Here is a 25,928-nt window from a genome sequence, read left to right on the forward strand (position 1 = left end):
CAGGGTTCATCTCACAAAGCATGCATCTGTTAAGCGGTCCAAATATTTTGTGTTGGGAAGTGTATGAGAACTTCAAACAGTATGAAGAGAAAGAAACAGTGCTACTTGATAAAGGACAGCGACGCAGTATAGCTGTGTGATGAGACTGCATCACCAACTGAACAGGAAACGCAGCCTACCTTTTCTAAAGGACACAGGTCACTGCAATTCCTGAAATGCCAGTTTGCACCAGGGATCTTTGACACTCTTTGACTGCAAACACTAGGAAAGCATTTGAGGGCCAGGAAAAAAACCATAATGGGCCAAACCCACACCTAATGAATCAAACCAGGGCTGATTTTAGCTGCAGCTGCATTTTGACTTCTGACTGCGGAGGCATATGTGAGGTACACTGAATTATTTGTCATGAAAATACTAGCCAGGGCATTTAGCCCTTTTTATTTTTTTCATTTGTGCATCACTCCCAAATGCCAGTCTCTGCAAGTGTATCTATTACTTGTAAGCATTTACTAATCATTTATGAACAAATGTTAGCATTTGGTTTGTTTCCATCTGTCATTGCTAGCGGCGGTCTGTGCCTGGCCACGTCATTGCACAGAGATGTGCCGTTGACTTTTTCCCCTTCCTGACAACTCAAACTCTTGAAATAAGTTGCCAAGAAAGTCGTCTACTGGTTGAAAGGATCAACACCCTGCTAAGCCAAGATTGTTCTCCCACAAGTACAAGAAAATATGTTCAGGGTCACGTACTGCCTGTGCCCCCCCCGTAGTCATTCAGGGGTGTTCCTGCCATGTACATATGCTGATCTGAGCCAGCAGCGCGGCATGCCAGCGTGGGGTCCAGCGCAGGCTGCAAACTCATCCAGGAACCGCAGTGGATGTGTAGGCCCAGGCAGCATGTACTTGGCACGAGGAACAGTTTTTGATTGAACTTTACCTTTCCCACACTCACCAAAAAATACTGTGAAGTAGCTGGCACCACGTGATTTAAGATTTTTAGGCAGCTCAGAAGAGATTAAAAAAACCAAGGAAAAGGGTCCTCAGAAGGATAAAGGAGGGAACATAATAACAGTTGAGGCTGGAAAAGCAACGACCAAGACATTGCCAGCCTCAAAGAAAAAAATTTAAACATTATGAAAGGTGATGCAAACACTTTCAAAATAAAGTCATTGAGTGTGCACGGCCCTTTGTCAAGGCTCCCAGGCCATCTGGCCAACAAATTCATGAAGTCTTGTAAAATGGCAGTTGCATATCTCTGTTTAGTTTTGCAAAATTTTGTACATTGTGTATGCCACAAATCTTGTCTGTTAGAAGGCAGACTGTCTTTATCCTGTTTTCTGACTGCTCCATTGCCCGCTATCCTGGTTTATCACTTTGGCAACAAATGATTGCAGGGTTGACATGTATTGTCTCGTTACACGCAGCACTGCTGTACCCATCTAGCATCCATCCGTGCTTGCAAATCGAAAGCCAGTTTAGACATGCCTCTCCCAGCTGTGGTTACATCTTGGACTGCCTTGTGGATCTATGAATTATGTTGAAACACTTTTAGTTACAAACCCTAGGCACCAGATGTATGCTACCTTTGTCAGAAGTAGGAAAATGCATTTGCTCCTCCTTCAGTATGTGGTCCTTTCACTCTCTTATGAAAATAGGCCTATTTTCATAATTGCCATCGGTCAAAATACTCACCTGAGTTAGTTTAGTTCAACAGAACACTTCAGCTTCCAATAGCACAGGGCAGTACGGACAGTAAAAATTGGCGTCTGATGTTGCGTTAGCTTTCTGTGAAATAATCTTGGTAGAAGTGGTTTTGAAGCTATGAAAAATCAGGCCTTCATAGCTCAAAGGAATTAAAAACAAGCATTATGAACTCTTTTGTATTCTTGCCTTCCTACATTCCTATTTCCTTTTGCTTCATCTCTCTCTGCAGGCTCAAGGGAGCAGATCCTTCCATGTTTCAAGTTGGCACAGCTCCACAAAACAGCTGTGCCAATTACTTCCAGTTGGGGACTGCCACTGGGTGTATAGCTGCTTGTACTGAAGTTGTTGCAATTACTATCATTATGTTATTTCTTGGCACGGAAAGGAAAAAGATGAGTGAGTGTTCAGGGGGCTTTGTTTAAGTGCAGCAGGCCACTTATTCATGCAAGCCACCGGGAGCAACTGGGAAGTAAGCACAGTGAGGAGTGAACTTTATGGAAAACCAGTTCTCATATTTAACTTGGTAAGGAGACAAAGCGATTTCTTAATGAAACCTTATAAACTCCAGGTCTGCCAGTTCCTTCTAAAAGGCAAAGCATTTTTCAGCGTGTTAGATTAACAGTGCAGTACCTATTATGCCCTTGCTTTTATGCAGCTTACAGAGATCTTTACCACAGCTCCAACCTGCAGGAGCTACTTGTGTCATGCCAATGCTGAGAAAAACTATCACGTGGTTTACCTCCATCTGAAAAACAATTTTGAAGGTTTTTTTTCATGTGGTCTGTAACACCATTCACACTCCTTTGATGCTGAAGCCGGGACGGGAACTCTTCTCCAGACACAAAATTAGAATGGTCTGAAAGCAGCTTATTTCGCCTGGCAGCTGATGGTTTGAAGAACCTGAGTTTTAGGCAGCTTAGCGTACACAAGCACGGCACCCCTGGCACGCGGAAGGACGCCCGTACCTTTGCACACCACACCAAGCGGCAGGTCAGCACCCCACAGACAAATGCTGTATCACGTCTAGATGTTGCGCTGCAACCAGCTCAACATAGCACGTCTTCTGAAAATGTTTTTTTTTAATATTATCACAGCAAAGCTTCAGCAAGCCCGGGCTGCCGCCACGGGCTTCCCGAGACCCGTCCGGCGCAGGGCCGAGGCCTGCCACCGCACAGGCCCTGGCCCCGCTCCGGCTGTGCCACCGGAGCAGTTTTACACGGCACGTCTGCGTTTCTCCTCGTTGGGGCGTGACTGGAAGCCGGGATGAGGCACCGTGAGGCGGCAGGGCCGTGGGACCGGCGCCGCCAGCCGCCCCTGGTCCCTGCCAGCCGCGCAGCTCGCAGCGCCGGCCCGCCGTGCCGGAGGAGCGGGAGCGCCGTGCCGGCACCTGCCCGAGGCCCCTTCACCGCAGCGTTCTATTCACCACTCGTGGGTTTAACTCGTTGCCATGCCCCGGCCCGGCCTGCCCCCCGCGGGGGGGGGCCGCGACTTCGCCGGGAGGCGGGAGACCGCGGCCGGGGGAAGCATCGCCTCACGGGGTGCGGGAGGTGGGGGCTGCGGGGGCTGCACGGCCCCCAGGGGCCCGGCGGTGCCCCCCCCGCCCCAGCGAGCGAACCCCCGCGGGGGCGCGGCCGGCGCGGCTGCGCAGAGAGCGCGGGACAGCACCGATTCCCGTACGCCCGGAGGCACCCGGCCGCCACGGCGGCTTCTGCTGCGCTACGGAGTTTGCGTAGCCGTGTCCTCCGCTGCCCCCGCGCGGCGCCCCCCGGTCGCCAAGCGCGTTTCTATGAGCCGCCTATAAACAACATGGCGGCGGCGGCCCCTCTTCCTGCCCGCGGGCTGTAGGTGGCGCGGTGGCTGAGGGGGCGCAGGGGCAGCGGGGTCCGGCGGCGCCGGCCGCCTCCGCTCCGCTGCGTCCCGCGCTCCCCCTCCTTGCCGGGGCCGCGGCGGGGGCGGCGGGGCCGCGCTCCGCCCCGCCGTGCGGGGGTGTCTGAGCGCCCGGGAGCAGCCCGGCTGCTGCATTGCCGCGGCGGCCCCGCGCGGAGCGGAGCAGAGCGGCGGCGCCGGGGGTGCCCGCGGGGGTTCCGCGGAGGGGCTCGGGGCGGCGGGAGGGAGGAGGGGAGGGCGCGGGGGGGCTCGGGCGCCGGCGGGGTCTGAGGGGCTGCCGCGAGGAGGGAGGCGCGGGGCGGCCGGGAGCGGGGCCATGTCGCTGCAGAGCCCGCCGGCGGCCGCGGCTGCCGCCGACCTTCCCCCCGGCCCCGGCGCGGAGCTGAAGCAGGGCAGCGCGGCGGCCCCCTCGGCCGAGGGGGGCGGCGAGGATGAGGAAGAAGAGGAGGAGGAGGAGGACGAGGAGAAGGAAAAGGAGCGAGGGAAGCTGCCGCCCATCCCGTCGGCATCCAGCGCGGCTGCCGGGGTAGGTGTCCTGCGGCCGCGCGGGGCCCCGGCCGCGGGCAGCCGGGTTGCGGTGCCCGCTGTCGTTCGCTCTGTTGGCGGGCTTGTTCGGGGAGGGGTGGGAGCGTCGTGTTCGTTTTCTTTCATGTTCTTTTCCGTTCAGAGGCTTTCATTCAAGTTTCTTAAAAATAACAAGCGCATCTGTGAGCAGTGACATAATGAAGCTATAAATTCTCCGTCTACTTATAGTCCTTTAACATTTTACGACGGTCTGCTCTTACGGGTTAGTCATGCCTGAGGGCTTGCGGCGTTGTGAATGTTCGCTAAGGGTTTTGCGGGGTGGAGGATTTCAGCTCTTCATATGCTTAATAGCAAGAGAGCTGGCTGGAAAATACTTCTGTATTTTTAACTTTTTCTTAAAAGGTCTTTTCCGGTTTTTATATTGTGTTGAAGCAAAGACGACAAAACATTTGAATGATTGATGAATGAGTTAACACAGGTAAAAAAACTGCGAGGAGGAGATTTGCTAGAATAATTTCATTTCAGAAACCTCGTTTGAGTTTTTTAATTTTACTGGAGTTATGATCTTCTTTCTGCTGACCAAACAATATTACGAAACATAAAATTTTCCTGGCATGAGTTGAATGTCTTGCATAGCTCGATGTTAAAGCTTGCTGTAACTTCAGTCCAACAACAGAGCAAAAATTTTACCAATGCTGTAGTAAGCAATACAGTTATGAGAATTTAATTCGGCAGTTCTGGTAGGTATCTGATATACTATAAATTACCATTTTACACAATTTGAATTTAAAAGGTTGAGGGTCTAATGTTAATGACTGTCATGAAATAATTGTAATTTAAAACAAAGTAATCATAGGCAAACTGCAAACTCCTTTGAGCAATTCTGCCAGTTTTGCGTTTTGCCTGCAATGTTCCAATCTTCTGACAGACTTTCAGCTTTGCAAATCTGTCAGTGTGGAAGAATGTGTTTGTTCTTGTGATTCAAATACAGATTTGGTGGAGAAGTCTGTAATGAACAAGTGCCCGGCAGTTCTTTGTACCTTTGAAAATCTCCACATCAGACTTTGAACGGCAAATGACGGTCCCTTAGAATAAAGACACGTATCAAGTGCTGGTCTAAGATGTATCGGGCTTAGCCCAACTAACGAAGAACGTGTGCAACTGGGCAGCCATGTAGAATTCCTACTGCCTTAAAGAACCCGGAGAACTTTTTTGTAGCTGGTCGTCCTTCACGTACCTCTGAACTGTTGCCCACAGGCATAAGTCTTCTAAAGTGACCTGCTACAGAGGAGCTCGGTTCTGGCTGGGTGTGATGGCTTGTCAAATGCATGTGGGATTTTGAATTTACAAAGAGCTGCATATGGGTTTTAGTAGTATGTTACAGAGAGTTTTGTGGACAGATGTAATAGACGTTTCCATAGCCCTGGATTTCTCTGTTTGTAACAGAATGCAGTTTTTCATGCAAATATGCCAAATAGGGAGTGCAGGTATGCTTTTGTAAGACCTTTGTGAGTTGCTGTAAAGAAGGTATTGGACTGTTGGTCTGCTAAGCCCTGGTTGTGACCAACCTACGCATGTAATTCCACAGCTTTGTGATGGATGTTGTGAGATTTGTCATATATAGTACGATTTTAGTACTTCTTGTATTAACAGTTCTGACTGAACATCAAAAAAAGTGTTACTTAATCAAATACTCTCAAACACTTTTAAAGAGAGAAATATGTTCTCAACTTCCTCCTCATTAAACTGGCAAAGAGTTTGTAATATGATATGATGACAGAAGGGGGAAGTGACTGTGTTTTAAAAATATATGTTATTCATTATTTTTTTCCATTAAAATTCCCTTCCTTTAAAAATACATGCCTGATACAAATACAGTGATACTCCAGATGACCTTAATTTTCATATTCTTTCTGCCTATTATTTCTGAATTCATAGCCATCATATGATGACTATGGTGATATAGGTACTCTATACCTTGCTTCTGTATGAAGTGAGCCTCCGACATTCTTGTCTCGGAACACGTCACTGGATTTTGTGTAATTGGCATTTTCTTCACTGCGGTAAAGACCCACTATAGATTTGTGCAACTGATGTGACATGACTAGAGCTGCCTCGAAGGCAACGTGAAGGAGTGACACATCTTTAAATGGTTTCGATTTTCCACGATAGCTGTGGAAAAGGTCAGAATTTTAGTAAGTCAACAGATAACCGTGGTATCCTTTTTCTCCTAAGAGAAGCTGGATATGAGTTGGAATAAAGGGATTATGTGACTGTTGCTATAGTCATTCATACCGTGGCTTTTCCTAGTCAAGGGCCATGTGGAGTTGTGAATGGTGGAAGAATGGTTACTTTTTTTTTTTTTTTTGGCTTTTATTTCTAAGGAAAGTTGTGGAGATTAAATTAGTCCTTGAATAAATTAACATGATCCTGAAAGGAGTTCAGGCTTTTCTTATGAGCCAGATAGTGATTAGAAATAATGCATAAGGGATGATGGTTTGGAGATCAGTATTCAGATTCTGAAGAGAAACTTGTGGGAAGCTGAATAACTTGTCCCCTAGTAAGCAGGAACAATTAGAGGCTTCTGTAAAGCAAAACCAGTCCTGTGTTACACCTTTCAAGATATGAGTGGATACTTCTTGGGTAGACTGTTGCACTGACAGCTGCCTTCAGGTAACCTGAGTGTCCTCCATGTCTTCCTGCACAGGGAAGAAAACATTTTACTCCTCGCTGGCCTTTGCTTGCCACATACATATAAGTCTTGAGTGAGTTATATTAGGACTAGACAGTAGGATTTTAAGCAACTCTTCTCAGAGGTCTTTTGCCTCTTCCCAGAAAGCATCTGTATGTGCTTTTTGCAAACAGTTTGACTTCTTTTCACCATCTAATTTAACTTCAATAATGAAAAAATAGATTGATAAAGTATAATGCTAGTACCTTTCCAGTCTTATGGAGGGCTTAATGCTTTGGAAAAATTAGACGAAAAAGCCAGGAGAGTTGTGAGTTATTAATATGCTCTTTAAAAAGAGGGTTAAAGATTAGTTTGATCCACTTACTTCCTCTAAGCATTCTCATTCTTTATGTGGGGCTTTTCTGATGGCAGCATGTGTGTAGAGTCTTGCGCTCTAGAGGCTCACTGACCTCCTACAAAATTTTGGAAGTATGACATGGTGTTGTACACTTGTCCTAGATTACTCTCCCAGGAGATGTCAGAGATCCTCATTAATGAGCATGTAGTTTCCCAGTATCCCTCTGGGACTTTCCAGTAAAGCCTTTGTCCATATGTTTGTTTAGTATTGTTGGAACTGCACTTGGAGCAGGGTGATGGAGTTAAATAGCATGTGCAATTGTTGCTCTTGCTGGTCATGGCTCAGGGAGGTGGCATTAAGAAGAACCTTTTTAAATAACTCTTCAACTACACTATTTCATTGGCATGGCTGGAGTAAAATCTCAAAAGCTAAGTTGGTCAAAAAGGCTGTCACAATTGTCTGTTTCATAAAAGCTCCTCTTCTCAATTATCTATGATATCTATTGCCTATTAATCATAATGAGACTAGTCCGAGCTCCAGAGGTTTTCTACCTAGAGTACACATTTTGTTACACAGCAGATTAACCTCAGATCTGGATTTGTTTAAAAGTCACTTTTCAGTCAATCGCGTCTTTGCATGTTTGTTCAGGGTCTGTTTTTCTCCAGTCATGTGCCAGGTGATTTTTAAGAAGCATCTTAATGATGTTTCAAAGATTATAGAATAAAAGGAGAAGTTAATGTGAAAATTGTAGTGGTAATTACGTTTTATTTTTTAATGTTTTGTTGCATACAAGGAATTTGGAGCTAGAAATTGAAACTTGCTATTTTTAAAGCCAAGAAGTCATCCTGATTGTTCAAATTTATAATTTGCTGAGTTATAAGCCATGGAAAAATGGCTGTTTGTGCCACAGTTATTTTAAATTCCTGGCAGCATATCAGCTTGTGTACACTGGCATGGCAGGTTTATGGGCTGGGTTATTACCCTCCTGGGGGTATTTCAGGATGCTGTGGTGCAAGTAAGTGCTTTCCTCAGAACTCTGGCTGCATGTCTTAGTCCAAATTTACTACTCTTAAGAAAAAAGGGAAATGCATGGATTTAAAAAAATTGATAGGATATTATGTTAATTATTCTAGAATTTCTCTTCTTGTTTGGGGAATTACAGTTTTGATTTGCATGAAAATGTTTTTTTTCTAACAGAGAGCCTAGATACCAGATATCAAGCAAATGAATCTGTAGGTTAATATGAGGCTGAAAACCATGACGTGCAGGGAGAGTGTGTATGTTTTTGGGGGGGTTGATCTACCCTTGTCTCATTAGCTGAGGACTTGGAGCTGCGATGGAAATTTAAAATCTCCATCATGCGACTTCTGTTGTCTTGGGCAAGCCTATTAACCCGCCTATGCTTTGCAAATTCTCCAGAGTAAATAACTATATCAAATAGCACTCAGTGTCAAACAGACCAACTGGCACAATCCTTTGGAAGTCCATTGTGTGATTTCACTTCTGTTCAATGTTAAAACACATTAGCACTGAACACTTTAGCAAAGGCTTGTGGTGCAGACTTCTTGGTGGCAGCACATACAGGTACTCAAGCAGGGTTTTTTGACACTGTGTTAAGTGTTTGTTGGCTAGCCTTTCTTCAGTGGCAGCTGATGCTGACGATTTTGAATCATTAGGGGTTTTTACCTAGGTAGCTAGTATTTAAATTTTATTAGCAGGTTAGCTCACGTAGAATTTTTAACCCCACGTTTCAAGTCTTGGGAAATCTGTCTAAACTACTTTAGTATATTAGGGTTATTTGGAAAAAGGAATATGTGACACTTTCATCTGTTTAAACTGAGCTGGATGTAGGGAAAAATATAAAAGTGGTTAGAAATAAGGATACAGAAAGTTAGAATACTATTGAAAGCATTCTAATCGTATTGTGTTTTCCTCGCAGTAATCCAAGGATATCTTCATATCCTGTAAATTAATACTTGAGTTTTTGAATGTAATGGAAATGAATTTTATGGCATCTCTCCTGATTCAATTTGAAACAAACTTGCAGAATCACTATTTGTGTCTTATTTAGGTATTACCAATCTGATTTCAAGATAGCAGATATTTAAGTATTCTGTGCCATACCCCATGAATAAGATTACTTTTGCAATAACATATTAGCCCTTTATAGCATGCTGTCATCTTAATTACAGGGGTTGGAGAGAGGAGCCAAAAATCAGTTTTCCACTTTCAGCAATTTCATCACAACTATCAACCAAAAGAAAGAAGGCATCGGAAACAGAAATTCGCCTACGCAACTTGTTATACCCAACATCAAAAATGGTAAGAGAATAAAAGCCCTGTGTTACTTAGTTACCAATTTAAGAAGGTGCTCAGTGTTCTGCCAATATTCGTATTGTGGTAGTGCCAGAAAATCTAGAAATCTAGATTTCATTAAATTATGCCATGCTGTACATTGTACAGGCAGTGATATATACGATAGTCCATCCTCTGTAGAGTTTAAGTCATGGAGACAAGTTGGATAAGAAATACAAATACACCTGGATGGTGAAATAATCATCTGAAGTTTTAAAGAAAGTTACAGATTTGGTAGTCTATCTGCAGATACTATTTGTCTAACTGCCGTTAGATAGCATTTTCTCTTGAAATTGTCAGAACTTTGTGGAGTAGATTTTTCTGTCACACTCTGAAGGATGGCAGGGGTGAGGCAACTGTAGGGCCTTTAAGGGAGACAGTTGCTGAGAGTTGCTGTTTTTCAGTAAAGGTGAAGGCAGTGATGACACAAAATTCACAGGCAAAGACTGGGAAGTTCTGAAGAGCTTTAAAGGCAAGAAGCAAGGTTGTTGTGGTATGATGAGGTAATGGTAACTGATGAAAAGATAGAAAGTGGAGCTGTGTGTTCAGTATGGTAGGTTAGAATCATAAAGCCTGATGAGATGGCATTGTGGTTAGACCTGAAATTTTTATGAGATTTTTGGGCTAAGATATGGAATTTCAGTAATTTGGGACTTTTGCTAAAAGGCTGTACAAACATTTGTCGGGTTTGTACTGATCTTGCCTCTGAGCAAGTCCCCCTCAGCCTTATTATTCTGTGGTTCTCTAAGTCTTTATAGCACTCAGTGAACTGAAGGCTAGAAAGAGGCTGCATTAATGAAGAGGTCTTGGTAGTGCAAGTTTGAAACAAAACTATGGACAGGTATTGTCAGTTTCAAAGTTGTGCAGAAAAAAGTGGCTTTTACTTTACAGAACTGGATCCTTACTAAAGTAATCTTTGTATCCTTGCTAGCTATACTGCAAAAGTAAAAGTCAATGCAAGACTTTTTTTTTAAAGCAGTTTTTATTATGGAGTGAGGAGGTGCTTTCTGCTTAGAAAAAGGGGGGGGGGGCGGCGGCGGCAATCATTGAAACAAAAAAGGCAATTACGTGTAAATGACAGCTCAGACAGGATTTTGTACTTTGCTCAAGTCGCTTTGTACTACATAAAGAAGACCGAGGTGGCTGGAAATGGCCAGTAAAATAGAGCCACTGCTGCCTAACTTACCAGGCTTAAAAGAAGAAGTGGTGTTCTTGAGGGCAATACTTAGGGTAGGGCAAAAAGAAAATGCTGTGACACAGGTCATAGCTCTGCTGATTCTTACAAAGTGCTGTAAGGTCGAACTAACAAAGCTGGAAGAACAACCTTCAGGTGGCCATTGCTCTCATCTGTATATTTAAAGAAAAGTCTTCATATGTGAAGTGCATGTAAACAATAGCAATATTGTTGGATTCTGAAAATCCTCAGAAAAATAAAATGTTTTACCTTTCTTGGATAACATTATTTTCCACAGAAGCTGAAAGTGACCTGTTGTCAATATTAACTACTCAGTTACTAGCCTTTTTAACAGAAATATGCATGCAGTTGATTCATAGACTCCAAGCTACTGTCTTTCATTATTTAAGCCTTAATTGTTTCCTGTCCAGCTCCTGTCTGAATACTTGCTTAATACAATCTTATGTTATGAAAGCCTGCTGCTTAATAAAATTTAGGACAAAGTAAAATTACATCTAGTATTAGGCTAAGCAATGTGAAAAATACAGTACCCTTTTGCAGAATTCATTTCACTAAACAGAACAACCACCCTCCTCTCCCTCCTTTCTTTGTGTGTCTGACAAGAATGGTAAACTCTAAACACCTCTGTCTTGAAGTGCCCTCAGTTCTTGCTACACATGATACGGTCCCGGCTGTAATTACTGCCTCATAATTGTTGTTATTTTCACCACACTAATGCATGGCAAAATTTATTACAGTGAAGGATATATCCTTGAAATTGAGCTCAATGGGTAAAGTTGAGCTGATATTATGGTAATTCTGGGATCAGGGTAACCTGCCTGTATAAAAACAGATTATTTTACTAACAGTCCAAGGTGCACTCAGAATTTTTCGAGGAGGTATGTGTATTCATGGAAAAAATAATCATTGAAACAAACTTCTCCGTTAAAAATGCTTCTTGTGTGATTATGAAGTTCAGAAATTATGCTTGATTTGGGGGGAGTCAGTTTATCTGTACCTGTGCTATCTCTCTGAATATGTGTGTATATACGTGCATGTAATAGTAATACTTTCGGCTTGAGTTCAAAGAATGTTAATTTCATTGAAAAACAAAAGCGTGGAAGTGATAGTGCTGGTAAATATAGCATGAGAGCTAGGGTGATGCTTATTTTCTATATAGCTGCCACAGAAATTGAATTTATGCAACAAGTCGTCTAATGCAACAATGATCTTGTATGAAATCTATATATGAACTAGATTGTTCTAGTTCCTCTATAATGTTAGAAATACAAGGAAGATTTGTTTGCTTTACCTACTTTGAAAATTTTCATCTGCCAGTAGCTGTGTTGGTCACTGAAAATAACTGCTGTTCCTAATTCATTTGCCTTAAATTTCTTTGTAGTAGTCAATTCTACTTTGTATCAATGAGATTTTCTTTCTCAGAGTTTTTGATCATTCCCTAAGCAGTCCTGCGTTGCTGAGTCTTTTTACTTCATGTAACTGGGCAAACAGCCAGAAATTACTGCGTTTTCATGTCTTGTAATATTGTGTTATTGTTGCTTATCAACACAATACATAAAGTTTCAAGTTTCTTCTCAATGGAACTCAAGTGACAAATCTTAATTAATATTTTTGAATGTCAGATGAGCAAATAGATTTATTTACAAGTAAACTTGAATTATGGCAAAACATACTGAAGTTGACAGTATTTATTGAGCATATTATCAGAACTCAGTTTTAGTATATCTAATTTAAGATGCATATATTTCAAGGAAAATTGACAGGGTGCAAGTTACCGTCTTAGCACCTGCAGCCTCAATTTATTGAAATGAGAAACAGCTTCTGTCAGCAGCTGTCTCTTCTGCAGATGCAGAGAGAAGATTTTCCTCATCTCAGTGTATTCAGCTGGTTATAATTCAATGTTTAATCCTTCTGAAATCGAGAAGACAGAATGAGAGCTAAATTAAAATGACTTGTCTTTCTCAGAGTATAAAAGTAAGACATAGCCTTAGTTTCTTTTAAGTCAGTCCGTCCTGCTTTCAGAGAATTATGTGCAATAGCAGAGCACTTGCATGGCAGGATTGTTTGGCACCTTGGCTTGAATTAGTTTAGTATCTACGTGTCCACTTTGTTTTTTAAATTACTACTTTTCTCTTTAAATAGCTTGAATTCCAGCTGTGAGGTGGGCAAGGTTCCATATCTATAATCGATGCCATACTCGGGGGATTGAGGGCAGCTCTGATCTATTATCGTCTGATGAATGGTGGCTCAATTAAGTCACAGTGTCAGTGTCTCTGTCATTAGCATGAGTGAAAAGAATCTGCCTCTGGGTTTTGGGGGCTTTGTTAGCGACTATTTCCCTGCTGAGATAAATGGAGTAGGCAGCGGAGTTGTGATACTACTTTGATGTTTAGTTAATTTTTAAAACAACTCCTGGAATTGTACCAAAAAGGCTCAGAGCATTCTTAGACAATTCATAGAGGATTTTGGTTTAATATGTTTGACTTTTGAGGACACTTTTACACAGTGTGTTTTATCCCAAACATACATCATAATTTATATAAATGCTTTTAAAAATATGCAGTATGAATCAGGCTAAAAAAAGCGTTTTAAGGATGTTTGACATGACACTGTCAGTAAAATGGATATTTGTGTATACTGCATTGGCATATGTTTTTCATGTTTTGGTGGGTTTACATTGGCTGGCTGCCAGACACCTACCAAGCTGCTCTATCACTCCCCCTCCTCAACAGGACACAGGGAGAAAATAAGATGAAACAGCACATGGGTTGAGATAAAGACAGGGAGGCCCCCTTCCAATTACCATCACAGGCAAAACAGCCTTCACTTGAGTATATTAATTTATTGCCAGTTAAACAAAACAAAAATAAAACTCAAAACACCTTCCCTCTGTCCCGCTTCTTCCGAGGCTCAGCTTCACCCCTTTGTTCCGCACTCTTCCACCAGCTTTCCCCCAAGAGCTGCAGGGGTGCAAGGAACGGGGGGGGGGTCGCAGTCAGCTCATAAAGCTTCGTCTCTGCTACTCCCTTCTCCTCACGCCATTCCCCTGCTCCAGCATTGGGTCTCTCCCTCAGAATACAATCTTTCACAGACTTCTCCAACATGGGTCCTTCCTAGTTGCAGTTCTTCAACAACTGCTCCAACATGGGCCCCTTCTACAGGGTACAGTGCTTTAGGAACCGACTGCTCCAGTGTGGGTCCCTCACAGGCCACTGTTCCTGCCAGCAGCCTGCTTGGGTGTGGGCTCTCCCTGGGCTGCGGGTGGGTGTCTGCTCCACTGTGGTCCTCCATGGACTGCAGGGCAACAATCTGCTTCGCCATGGTCTTCTACAAGCTGCGGGAGAATCTGTGCTCTAGTGCCTGGAGCACCTCCTCCCCCTCTTTCTTTACTGACCTGGATGTCTGCCGGGTGGTTTCTCTATTTTCTTTTTAATCCCTCCTTTCTCTTGGCTGCTGTGCAGTGTTTTTCATTCATTCTTAACAGAGGCACTACCAGTGTCACAGATGGGCTCAGCTTTGCCCAGTGGTGCGTCTGACATACAGTTAGCCCGTATTTCCTCTCATAGAGGCCACCTCTGCAGCCCCCCAGATGCCAAAACCTTGCCACATAAACCCTATACAATGTTCTCAGATCAAATATAAAGCAAGGAGTAGAATAGAAAGACCTTATTAAAGCAGTACTATTTGTGCCTAGAATAGGCAGCCAATTTTATTGAGAAGAAATGTTTAACGCTCCTACTGTTTCAGCAGGAATTCTCTGCAAGACAGAAAACTTGCATTTCCCATTTAATTTATTGGAGATATTCTATTAGGAGGTTGTAGGTGATCCCCAGTCAACTCTAGCTAAAATTACATATCACAGTGTAGAAAAACTGGCTGAAAACTTGTCTTTGTATGTCAGAAAATAGTTGGACTTTGGTGTGGTTGTGCTTGAGATTTTTCTTAGGTGTAGGAACACCAGTGTTGCAGTTTGTGTATTGTAATATTTAGTATATACTTTGTAAATACAATAATAGACAACACTACTATATGTGACTAATAGCCACCAGTCATGGACTGCTCAGTTTGTCTTTCGAGCAGCAAATATAACAGGATTCCCCTGGATAACTCTGTAATTCCATGACATCATTTGACTTTTTTGTAATTGTGTCCCAACTTGCTCAGCTGGAGTTCTTCGTAGGTTCAGGTGGATGTTATACGCAGAATAGGCACTTTCATTATGCATCTGACTTTAGAAGGCATTTGGCTTAATGTTCAGAAGGTTGAGCATCTGCAGCTACAAATAGATTTAACGAAAATTCTGCAGACTCATTTCTAAAAATGAATTTTTATGTGAACTTGAGGTTTTCTTGTTTGATGTGAATGCTGCTGTATGTGTACCAGTGTATTACTACTGATGTAGTACTAGTGCATCTTACGTAAGTACAGTATTTTGCTATTTTCCCTAATAATGAGTTGGAATGCACATCAGCTTTTTTTTTGTCAGCAGTATGCTAGCAATTCAGTTGCGAAAATCTGTCTTAGTTTTCTTTGGTTTTGTAAGAGACAAATAATTTGTTTGCAACTTCGTCTAGCAGTTCATTTATAAAATAGTAGACTCCCGCCTTTCAAAAAGCCTTAGAGAGGAGACAGACTGGCCAATTTTCTCCCTCCATTGGCAGAAGGAAGCACTTTGTTCACAAAGACTTGCCTACGAACTCAGGACACAGGTTTTGTTTGTGGGGTTTTATTTCCCTTCAGTTACTGGAAGTTTTCATCCTGTCTGGGATGAACACATGGCAAGAAAAGTGCTTGGATGAGTAGGGATTTAAAGACATTGAATCGGACAGTGTGAGTTTTCTTTTTTGTTTTCCCCTAGTTCCTATGTATCTATATTTTACTACCTAACTGTTTGTTATTTATACAATTGCATTGTATTTTTTTTAAGAAGTGAGAGACCTACCGTCTATTTGCCTCGATGTACGACAAAAGCAGCGCATCTCTATAGATACACTACCCCAAGAACTGAAAGCACCAATTCCTCCTGAACCTTCCCTTCCCATCCGAACCAAAACTGTGAAAGAGTTTCAGTAAGTTACACTGGTGTTTTCTAGAACTGTACTTTCTTTCTTTGGAAAGTTTAGCTATTTCTAACTTTGGCTAAAAGTACAGATGACCTTTCTTCATGCATTATGTCTAAGAGCGCTAATTTTCAGAATCAGTTTTATGGCAAAGACTTATTTCTTTTCTCGTGTAATACTTGCTGCTTATGTGACCACTATGCTGTAAGTTTGTCTAAGTGAAAAGAGCTTTCAGATTAAAGAGTCTGTGCAGACAATGTTTGTGGTGCTGCCCCATAACACTGATTTAACTAGAAGGAAAGTAGAATTGATGTGAAATAATGTCTTGGGTTCCACTTCTGTTTTTCCAGATCAGGGCAGACCCTTAATCAAAACTGTGTCTGCATTAGATTTCTTCCAGCACTGTTATGCTACTTGGTACATGATGCTTGATCGGCTTAGCTAGGCTAGCAGAAGTCCTCGGGGAAACCACCTGAATTGTCTTTAACTGTATTTCCCTGATGTCAGGTCTGCACCAAAAAGTTTTGCTGGCTTTGCTTGGTTTGCTATGAGCACAAGGCAATAGAGGACATTTTTTCTCTGCTTAACATAGCTATGTTCCCAAAAATTGTGATGTGGACGCTGTCATTAGAGGAAATGGCGTAACTTTTTTTTGAAAAACTAATGGCGGAAGTTTGAAAAACTACACTACGGAATTCCGCCTGCGATATGTGAACGTATGTTGGCAGAGTGTTTCTTTTAGAGTGAGTGTATTCTTAGAGGGCTATTTACTAATTCATTGAAATTTACTAGTTCCTTGTGGCTTTGTTGTTGGTTTTGTTGTGGGTTGTTTGTTGGGGTTTTTTTTTAGCCTTTAGAGCCCACAGAGCAGTGTTACACTGCTGTAATACCTGTGAATGTTTTACAGTAGGATAATCTTGGTCAGGAAACCAGGAGAAGTATTCCTAGGAAGAAGCCCGATTCTTCTATTTTTTTTTTTTCAAGCAGATTTGGGGGGGAGAAATCACAGTTGCTCCATGAGGCATATGAGCATGTACTCTTTGATGCTCTTCTCCATGTTTGAAGTTTTGTGGATTCGGTGAGGAAAAGGAATGCTTTTTGATTAGTCAGTGTGTGTATTTGGTGGAAAAGGAAACAGTTATAAAAGAGAATTTGACAAGAGGTGATCCCTTGTTGGTATTCAGGTGATCTGAAGAACTGAATTTTTTTCAATATTCAGACTTTTGTGTCTATTGACTGCTGTCTAATTATGTAATTATCAAGAATTTTATTCTTTCAAGTAAAGTATTAAAAAGTCATTAGCATTTTTGGTATGTCCCAGTGATAACTTTTTTTTTTTAAATATGTAGTACAAAGAATTTATTGGGGTGGGGGGCAGGGGAGCAAACTGGGATTTATATCACCAGCATTGTAGATAGCTAAAATAAAATTCTGCTTCAAAGGTTGGTTGGGGTTTTTTCGGTTGGTTGGTTTTTAAATGTACGATATTATACAGAATTTCATATAGAGATACGTGCTTTAAGTTCCAATACTTGAAAGGACTTTAAGAGTAAATCCACAGATTTTGTTGTCCCCTTAAGGAAAGTGTACAGTCGCATACAAAGATTATGTTTTATTTGAAAAATTTGAAGAGCAATAAAATTTTGTACAAATGATAATTAATTTGACTAGTTCAGGAGCCTGCATGCTTACATAAATTAGTCTTAGAAATTTTATCATGTCAGTGTATCTTCAGCTTAATTCTATTCTGCTAATGATTTGTCTCAATATACTGAACTGTGACACCATGAATTAACATTTTGAATAAGAGACATTGCTCAGGTGTATCAAACACAAGCTGTGCTTTTGTTCTCTTGTAATACCATGATCTTAAACTGACAAGGAAGATGTTAGGAAGATATTGATATACTTGTCTGTTTTGTAAGTGTGCTCAGTGAGGGAAGTTTAGAGTTACAGTGCAGTCTACAGTGTAAGTGGTGGGGAAGATTGAACCCTTACATTACCGATATTTTAATATATTCTTTCTAGGGATGATGTGGAAAAGGCTAAGTCATCAGGAGATTGGAAAGCAGTACATGATTTTTATTCTACAACATTCGATTCTTTCCTGGAGATAAATGCTGCATTTAAGGTAGAAAATAATCCATAATGCTGTTTAGTACTTACAGTGCTTTCTAGTTTCAAAGTGTTTGCTAAAACATCAGTTAAAGGCTTGCAGCTAGTTACTCAAGACCACTAAGATCATTTTGTCATGTTCTCACCTGTCTTTGGTAGACAATCTGTTATTGCATTGATTTATTGATTCCAGTTTAAGCATCTATATTTCAAGTGTATGTGGAGCTTTAATATGCCAGTATGTAACTCATTTTTTGACACTATGAATGTGTAGATACTTTCTACACAAGCTACAGTTTGAAAACATGCAAGCTAATGCAGGTAATATGGAGCCCCAGGCAAATCTGGAAACAGAAATTCCCTGTCCCCGAAAAAACACGTGATATGGGCTCAAGTAGTATAGCTGTTCTTGTGTTGTGATGGCACGTTTTCCTTGCGAAGGATCATATTCATGTGTGAAAACTTTCTGAATTCATGCTAAATTAGTATTTCCGGCCTATTACAGAGCAAAATGTGCTTATGATATTTAATATGGACAGTAGGACTTGAATCTAGATAAAATAGCTTGTCACTTTTAGTTACTTAACAAATTTTGAATGCTTACATTTTTTTTGCTCTTGTCTGATAATGGATCGACAACAAAGATGATACATGAAAATTCAGTGTAATTCATTATTTGAAACCTTCTTACGTTTTTAAAATAGAACAACAAGCTATTGGAGTTACGTGAATATTGCCAATGTGTAGGATTATTCTTTAGCTTCGTCTTTCACATATTAGTAAAAGCAACTTAGATTCTTATGTTTTGATAAGCAAAATAGAGTTATATCTGTACGTGTTTTGTTTAAACCTTTGTTTTCAAAGACAGCTAAAATATTCAAAACATTTCAAAACAAAAATGCTTCATGTATTATCTAACTTACAGAAAGATACCAATTCTCCATTTAATACCATTGAGGACTCTGGAATCAATGCAAAATTTGTGAATGTTGTCTATGATGCCTTATTAAATACTGTAAGTAAAAGCAAATAATGTTTTAAAACATTGTAATAATTATTTCAGCAAAGAAATATGCTAAGCAGCAATTTATACCAAAAGTTTTTCTCAGATTGGAATGATTTCTGAAGAATCTCTCAGAACATATTTAAAATGGTCCCATGAGAATTGCCATAGGGTCATGAAAAGGGCTCTAGTAAAAGAGGAGGAAAATTTTGCTACTAGTAATGCACAGTTCACACTGTGGTAGGTCTCAAAGACTACTTGCAAGGTGTGACATGACTGGATGGCACACTGCATGGTGGGATATAAGGAAAATGGATAGGGGTAGCAAAAAGTGGGCACTGTGCCTAGTAAGCAAAGGACAGGAGTAATTTAGAAATTATATTTACAGTTTTTAAGTTGCTTAAAGCATTGAAAGCTACTGCTGGCACAACTCCAGGCCTCAGCTAATAGTTGGCAAGAAAAGATACTTAGGAGTTCAGCATCATAACACAAAACATTCGTAGCTGGCTTGAATCACAAGCAAAAGAAACTTGCTTTTTCATACAGTGTCTTGTATAGAATATGTATAATTACATCAGATATGATTTTTCCTCTCCTTTTCCATAGCCTCAAGACGTTCAGAAGTCAGTCCTAAAAGGAATAATTAATGGTCTTCTACAAGAATGGAAGGGGTAATTGTAAAAAATATTTGCATTAATGCTGTGCCAGCACTTACAACTGGTATACTTTTTGTCTTTATTGTTTTAGACAAAGAAAGAAAACGTTCTGATATGACATATTTGACTCATAAGAACTTGTCTCTGGCAGGCAAATCTGCTGAAATGTATCTTGAACTCTGTAAGCTGACATTGAATCTGTGAGAGTGAGACCCAGACCCAGCCATATATTCCCCCGCAAAATCTCAGCTGCTTTTGCCGGAACAGTCTGTCGGGCATCTGAACTGGGAGATGAATTAAGGAATTTATCTAGACTAAAAAGTATTCTCCCCACCCACCCCCCCAACAGCAACTAACATGTTTTAACCTAGATAATTCCTTGATCCAAAGTTTCCTTCACAATACTGTTCATGTGTGGCAACGGCATAAAAGGCAGTGCAGGATGCAGAAGGGGATAGCCCAGAGGCAGGAGGTTTGGAGATGGCCACATTTTAGCAAGAAGTAATAGAAGTTAGAATGCATGGATTGATTCACAAAAAGATACAGCAAGAGCTCTATGGCGCCTTGTGACCCAGCCCTTGGCTATTCCTTTCTCCACCTTCTCTGTGCTGTTGCTGCATGTGTGCTTGTGGTTCTATAAAAGCCTCAAAGCAGATAAAGAGCAAGAAGTACAGAGGGTGCGGTGGTAGAAGTGTATGGAGAATTCTGGCAGGAAATATCAAAAATGGGGCAAATAAACTCTTCTGTAGTGTGACCTGAGATAGACAACAGCATGGACTTTCATCTTTGGAACACCTCTTACTCTTCTGACTCTCTTTTTGATTCTCGCTTCTGTTATGCCACAAAATATGGATGCTAGAATAGCCTACTGCCTTTGGAGAGTAGTCAGAATCTTTAAGTGTCCTTTTTGATTTCCAAGAGCAGCGGACATCCTTAAATACGGTGTTTAAAAAGTATTGGCAAAGCAAAGCGAAGTCATATGGTGCATGATTTCAAGACTCTTAATGTGTATATATGATGTATACATATGGTTCTGCTTATTATTTCATTCATTCATAGGCCCCGAACAAAAGATGATCTTAGAGCATACTGTATACTTTTACAGGTAAGAAAAATACAGGGCTCTTATTTAAGTACATGTCTGCTTAACTTACAATCTATAAACCAGTATACTATGCAAACAAGATGCTTTGTGTAGTTGAGATACTTCACATTTAATTTCCTGTTAAAAGAATGTATTAAAATATGGAAGAAGTGTAGAGTATGCATGATGGGAATGGGAGCTTGATGGAAGGTAGTTGATGGGGAAAGGTTGCATAGATTAAAACTATGGACTATCATTATTAGACATATAATTGTGTCCTATCATTTTGTGGGTTGAAAGAAGAAATGTTTTAGCAGGTTATTGTTCTTGTTTCTTCCTTATTCCCAGATTTGCTTTATTAGTACGCTGTAACTATTCTTTCCAGAAAGCTTCAGTACATGCACTTTTTGATATTGCTGTAACTTTCTCCAGTGTTGCATTTTATCCAGCAGACTCTCTCCAGTCTATCTGACTGGCTACATTGTCTGATTTCTGTCTGTGTTAACCTATTACCTTTGCTACTATAGCAGATTTACATTTGTGGCAAATTTCCCCTTTAAATTTTGCCAGTGTAGGTAACACCTCTCAACACAGAGAGGTTTCTGCTGTTATTTGAGAAGGTCAGATGGTAATTTAATTTTTTGAGACAATAGTTTTCTTCTCTGGGGTGGTATACTAGCTGTGAATCAGAAGGAGTATATCCTGCTGAAAAGTGGGAATGTGTGAACTCATACATAATAGGGAAAATAAGTTGGGATTGATGTGCGGGAAGCTGTGAGAATCCTTACTACTGAGGTGGAAAGCACATCACTCATAGGAGTGTAATTCATGTGCTACGCAGTAAATGATAATTCAGAAAAATATATTGACTACTGCCTTTATTACCTGTGGGCTTTCTTTTGAAACAAAAAGAATCATACTTTTACAATATAGGAGTTATGTATTTTTTTATTTCACTAGAATTTGTAAGTAATTTTTTTTCATAGTTTTACCACTGTCACAGCAATTTTGTGAATTCCTTTCCTGCGTAATTGTATTGGCAACAACAAACATAAGAAAAAATCCTAATAACTTTTTTGCCTTTATGCAGTTTATTAACCTAACACATTTTTTTAATCTTTTTCAGAATCCTCAATTTAGTAACACTTCTACTTATGTCATCTATGCTCACTTGCTAAGACAGATAGCAGCCTTAACAGAAGCTGACCATCATTTCCTAGTGCACTGGTCTAAAAAGTAAAAAAAAATAAAAAATAAAATTTAAAATTCCATTTTTTAGGATTACAATTGTTACTGTATTTCCATTGATGTTAACTGTTTCATAAATTACATGAAAGTTAATTTAATTGACAAAAGAGATTGTTTTTGTTGTTTTCAAAGTACATTTGGACATAGTCCATTAAGTGATACTGATTTATAGATGCAAACTGTATATAATGTATAAAAAGGAATATCTTTATGCAAAAAAAACTTAATTGCAAAGTAACTTATGTAAGTTATTTGTCGGTAACACATGCAAAATAACTTATGTATATACATTTTTAGATAAATGTTTAAATGGTGTTATTAATACAAACATCTTTGTGATCTTTGTTTAAATGAAAGGTTTATTGTGCATAATTTGCAAAAGATACTGTAACTTCACTGTACTGTGTGAAAACCACAAATGAAATTGAGTCCCTGCTTTGTAGTGTGATAGAGGTGGTGAGACAGTATTGTTAGGGAATTAGTTTTTTTAATTGAATTAACTCTAAGCACCTCACTAACAAACTCATGGGAATAGCTGCCCATAGATTGGCTTTTAAGTTGGTATGCAGTTGCCTTCCTTATAATGACTGTGCAAAAACTTCAGTCTGGGATAAAAAAGTTTGAATGGCCATATTCACAATTCCTTTACCTCCTAGGGAATCTGTTAATAAAGGATTTTCTTCTCTGCAAGGATGGAAATTATATGTCCCTCCTCTCACCCTGTAATACGTCTAAATTTGCTTAAAATTGTGGTAATATGTGATTTCGTTTGAATCGGTGTTTACCAATAAGATTTACCCTCTTGGCTAAGGATGCAATAACCATACTGTCATTTTTATTCTTAAAACATGTATTAGAAATCTAAACCATTGAAACAGAAGAGCTCTTATTTAGAAAAGGATGCTTTAATATATCTACACATATATGTGCATTGCTGTGATTTTATAGAAGTGGTGCAGCACATAATTTAAAATGCACGCTTGTCACAAGTGTATGAAGTACTTTCCACACTTTATTCAATAGGACCAAGCATCCCAAAATAACAACCTTAGAATTCCTCAGTATTTATATAGTGGAGTGAAATAGCTAAGGATTTTTTGTTTTCTTTTTATTTACTAAAAATCAAGAACAAGTAATGATGCTATTGCATTTTTTTTTTTAAATCACAGACATCAAAAAGCATAGTTAGGGGTACACTGAAGAACATTACTGTCTGCCAGTATTTAAAAGCATGCTTCTCAAACTTTATATTTGGAATTTTGTTTTTATGTATAGGACAAAAGCATGTTTTTTGTTTTAAAAATCACATTGAAATCTGACAGTATAAACTCTCGTGTAGACAGTGATCACATGAGAGTAACTGCAGCCTGTTTGTTTTAGGATTTCACAGAGGAGGTTCAAGGAGTTGGTGGACAGGTTACTGCAATTTATTTCTTTACGCCTGTTTCCTGCAAAACCTGAAGAGTTTCCACCTATGGTGAAATGTACCTGGTGGATTCCATCAGCAACCAAAGTCTTGGCTTTATTTAGTAGGTATTTTTCTTGAACTATGTATCTGTGTGTATGTGTATATATGTGTACGTTTGTGTATGTAAATACATGTGAGGGGGGATAGTTTATACCTGTCATCTGGGGCAGACTGACAATGGTGGTGGCACAGTATGAACTACAATAAAATGCCAAAAAGTAGTAAGCAACAAAAAACATCTTCTATTGGCAAGTCTTCATACTTGCTTTCCAGTAGAGGATAATTGCTATGCATCATTTTCCTGTAACAACAACTGAAGATTATTCAAACAAAAATCCACAGAAGTAACTGATGGTTAAGGTTTCCCTTAGATTTGTAAAAGAAACTGTTTTAAATGTGTAATTGTCAGAATTTCTTTTGTAGCTGGCTTACCCCCACTGAAGTATTTGATATCTAAGAGAAGTTGGGCAATGCATATGCCTCCTAAGTCCAAAACTACAGTTTAAAAAAAGTAAATCCCTGTACAGTTCAACATAGAACACAGCAAATTTTATCACTGCAAATGCAAACCACCTTCTCGACTCATCCCCAGTAGCTTAGTGATTAGAACAATTACTGTGGAAATGGGAGGATGAAGGTCAGTCCCCTTTTCTTGAGGGGTAAATACCTTCCTCCTTTCTAGGAGAAAATGAAACCACCGAGTGAAAATTACGATGGGAATGAGGATGTTTTCATTTTGCTGTCATCTTAAAACTTTTACTTAAAAGCATTCTGCACAGTCCTGCTTGTCCAGAACAACAGTTTAGACACATAAGCTCAACTGTGTCTAAAACAGAGATGTGTGCTGTCTAGTCATCTGTGAAGGAGTTGCGAATTACTTAATTCTAGAAAAAGGGACATTTAGTAATTCAAGATACACTACTTTCTGTCTGACCGATCAAAATTAAATTATGTTTAAGTGCAAACAGAGAAAACTTATTAGCTGTTTGACATTATATGAATGTTACATAATGAGTTAGGCAGCTTAAGTGTGAATTACTTCATGTGGTCAAGTACTTAATTTTTGTATTGGTGAGTTTAGATAGTCTAGTAGTTACCTGAGCAAATACGTGTATCTTTGCATACTATGTTTTGTGCCCCTGCCTTTCCATCCCTTTTGCAAGCAGGCATCAAACAAATAATTGTTAACTGTAAAACATGTAGACGTTATATCCATAGCTACGTTTGGAACTAAATGAAGGTGTTTAAGAAATCCATCTATCAAACTGCTTTTTTGTTGATTTCATCAGAACATAGCATTCTTTATCCATCAGGCCTTAACTTACTGTATTTCATTAAGTGGGCTAGAGTCAAATGGAGGTTCTCTTATCACAAATGGGCTGAACTAGGGATTTACTATTTTTTACAGCAATTAACACGATTACATATGATGCTATGTTATAGTTGTAATTCTGTAGCTAAGACTGAGACAAAGTTATTAGGTGATTTGGCTTAGTGTTTGAGGTCACGGGTGCTTAGGATGTGTAGAAAATGGATGTGCCAAATCTGAGCAGTATTTTAAAAGACTTTGGCGTTTTCTTTGTAGATGCTGCTAATAGTCTGATCAGTCCTCCTGTTATTTCATATACGGATTTCTATAATTCTACACTTGATCATATTGATCTTATGGAAGAATATCATAACTGGCAATGTTATGCAAATTCTCACAGGTAAGAGGAATAATTAGTTGTTTCTTGTTAAGTATTTCAAAGCACTTTATCTACAGTATGTATATCTCATATATAGTGTATATAAGGTGTGTACATATGTTATACATACACTTTATGTGTATATGTAGGCACATTAAATACTGTATTTTACTAGAAAAACATAGTATAGCTACTACTTGCTATATTTGCTACTGCATAGGTGTGATATTAGTGTAATGAATCTCATTCTGCCTTTGCAAACTGGAGAAAATATGTAAAATATAGATGATAATAATATGAGTTTATTATTTATTGGAATAGACTTCTAGTTGCTTCTTATTACGAACATGTTTTAACTTCCAGTACATTCATAGAAAGTGATGTTGTGTGCATACTTACCACTGAATGATGAAAAAGTGTCTAATTACCTGTATACGCGTGGCTCTGATCATATTTGTTCCAGTGAGATCAATTGTACTGTTTCTGTTCCGTGAAACTAAACACACAAGATAAATCTTTACACACTCAAAGCTTGCAAAGGTATTTCTCTTCTTGTGAGAGGCAGCCAGCTGTATGATTTAGAAACATCTAGAGAAATCTGCATTTCATCTTTCTGCTAAATTTTAAAATCTTGCTAACGTTTTCTTAATAAAAATGTTATTTTCTACAGCTGTATTTTTCAGCAGCCTGAAAAGCAGCATCACAAGATTATCACTGAGTCTTTACAACTTGAATCACAAGATCAGTTGAAATTTCCCCATATTTCAAGACTTTTCAGTAAGCTAATTTAAGACATCAGCCATCCAAATGTAGCTTTTTGTTTATTGTGTGTGCAATGTTCCTTGCCTTTAGCAGCAGTTAAGGAAAACTTGAAGAACATAATTTGCTCTACCAAAGCAGGTATTTTAAGCT

At 39.9% G+C, this 25,928-nt stretch overlaps 1 protein-coding gene across 4 annotated transcripts in view; it reads left to right on the forward strand.

The window, feature by feature from the left end:
- The first annotated feature begins 3,853 nt into the window (after positions 1-3,853).
- The window catches only part of HECTD2 (HECT domain E3 ubiquitin protein ligase 2), a 39,986-nt gene continuing 17,911 nt past the window's right edge, over positions 3,854-25,928 (forward strand). For all 4 annotated transcript variants that reach the window (XM_075423417.1, XM_075423421.1, XM_075423418.1 and 1 more), the window contains exons 1-10: positions 3,854-4,116; positions 9,337-9,466; positions 15,622-15,763; positions 17,783-17,885; positions 18,795-18,884; positions 19,479-19,543; positions 20,588-20,633; positions 21,739-21,848; positions 23,241-23,389; positions 24,914-25,037. In XM_075423417.1, coding sequence (XP_075279532.1) covers positions 3,907-4,116; positions 9,337-9,466; positions 15,622-15,763; positions 17,783-17,885; positions 18,795-18,884; positions 19,479-19,543; positions 20,588-20,633; positions 21,739-21,848; positions 23,241-23,389; positions 24,914-25,037 — 1,169 coding nt within the window. In that variant the 5' untranslated portion in view covers positions 3,854-3,906. The remainder of the gene's footprint in view (positions 4,117-9,336; positions 9,467-15,621; positions 15,764-17,782; positions 17,886-18,794; positions 18,885-19,478; positions 19,544-20,587; positions 20,634-21,738; positions 21,849-23,240; positions 23,390-24,913; positions 25,038-25,928) is intronic.

The sequence above is a fragment of the Opisthocomus hoazin genome, chromosome 6 (genome assembly GCF_030867145.1).
Source record: "Opisthocomus hoazin isolate bOpiHoa1 chromosome 6, bOpiHoa1.hap1, whole genome shotgun sequence".
Classification (NCBI taxonomy): domain Eukaryota; kingdom Metazoa; phylum Chordata; class Aves; order Opisthocomiformes; family Opisthocomidae; genus Opisthocomus; species Opisthocomus hoazin.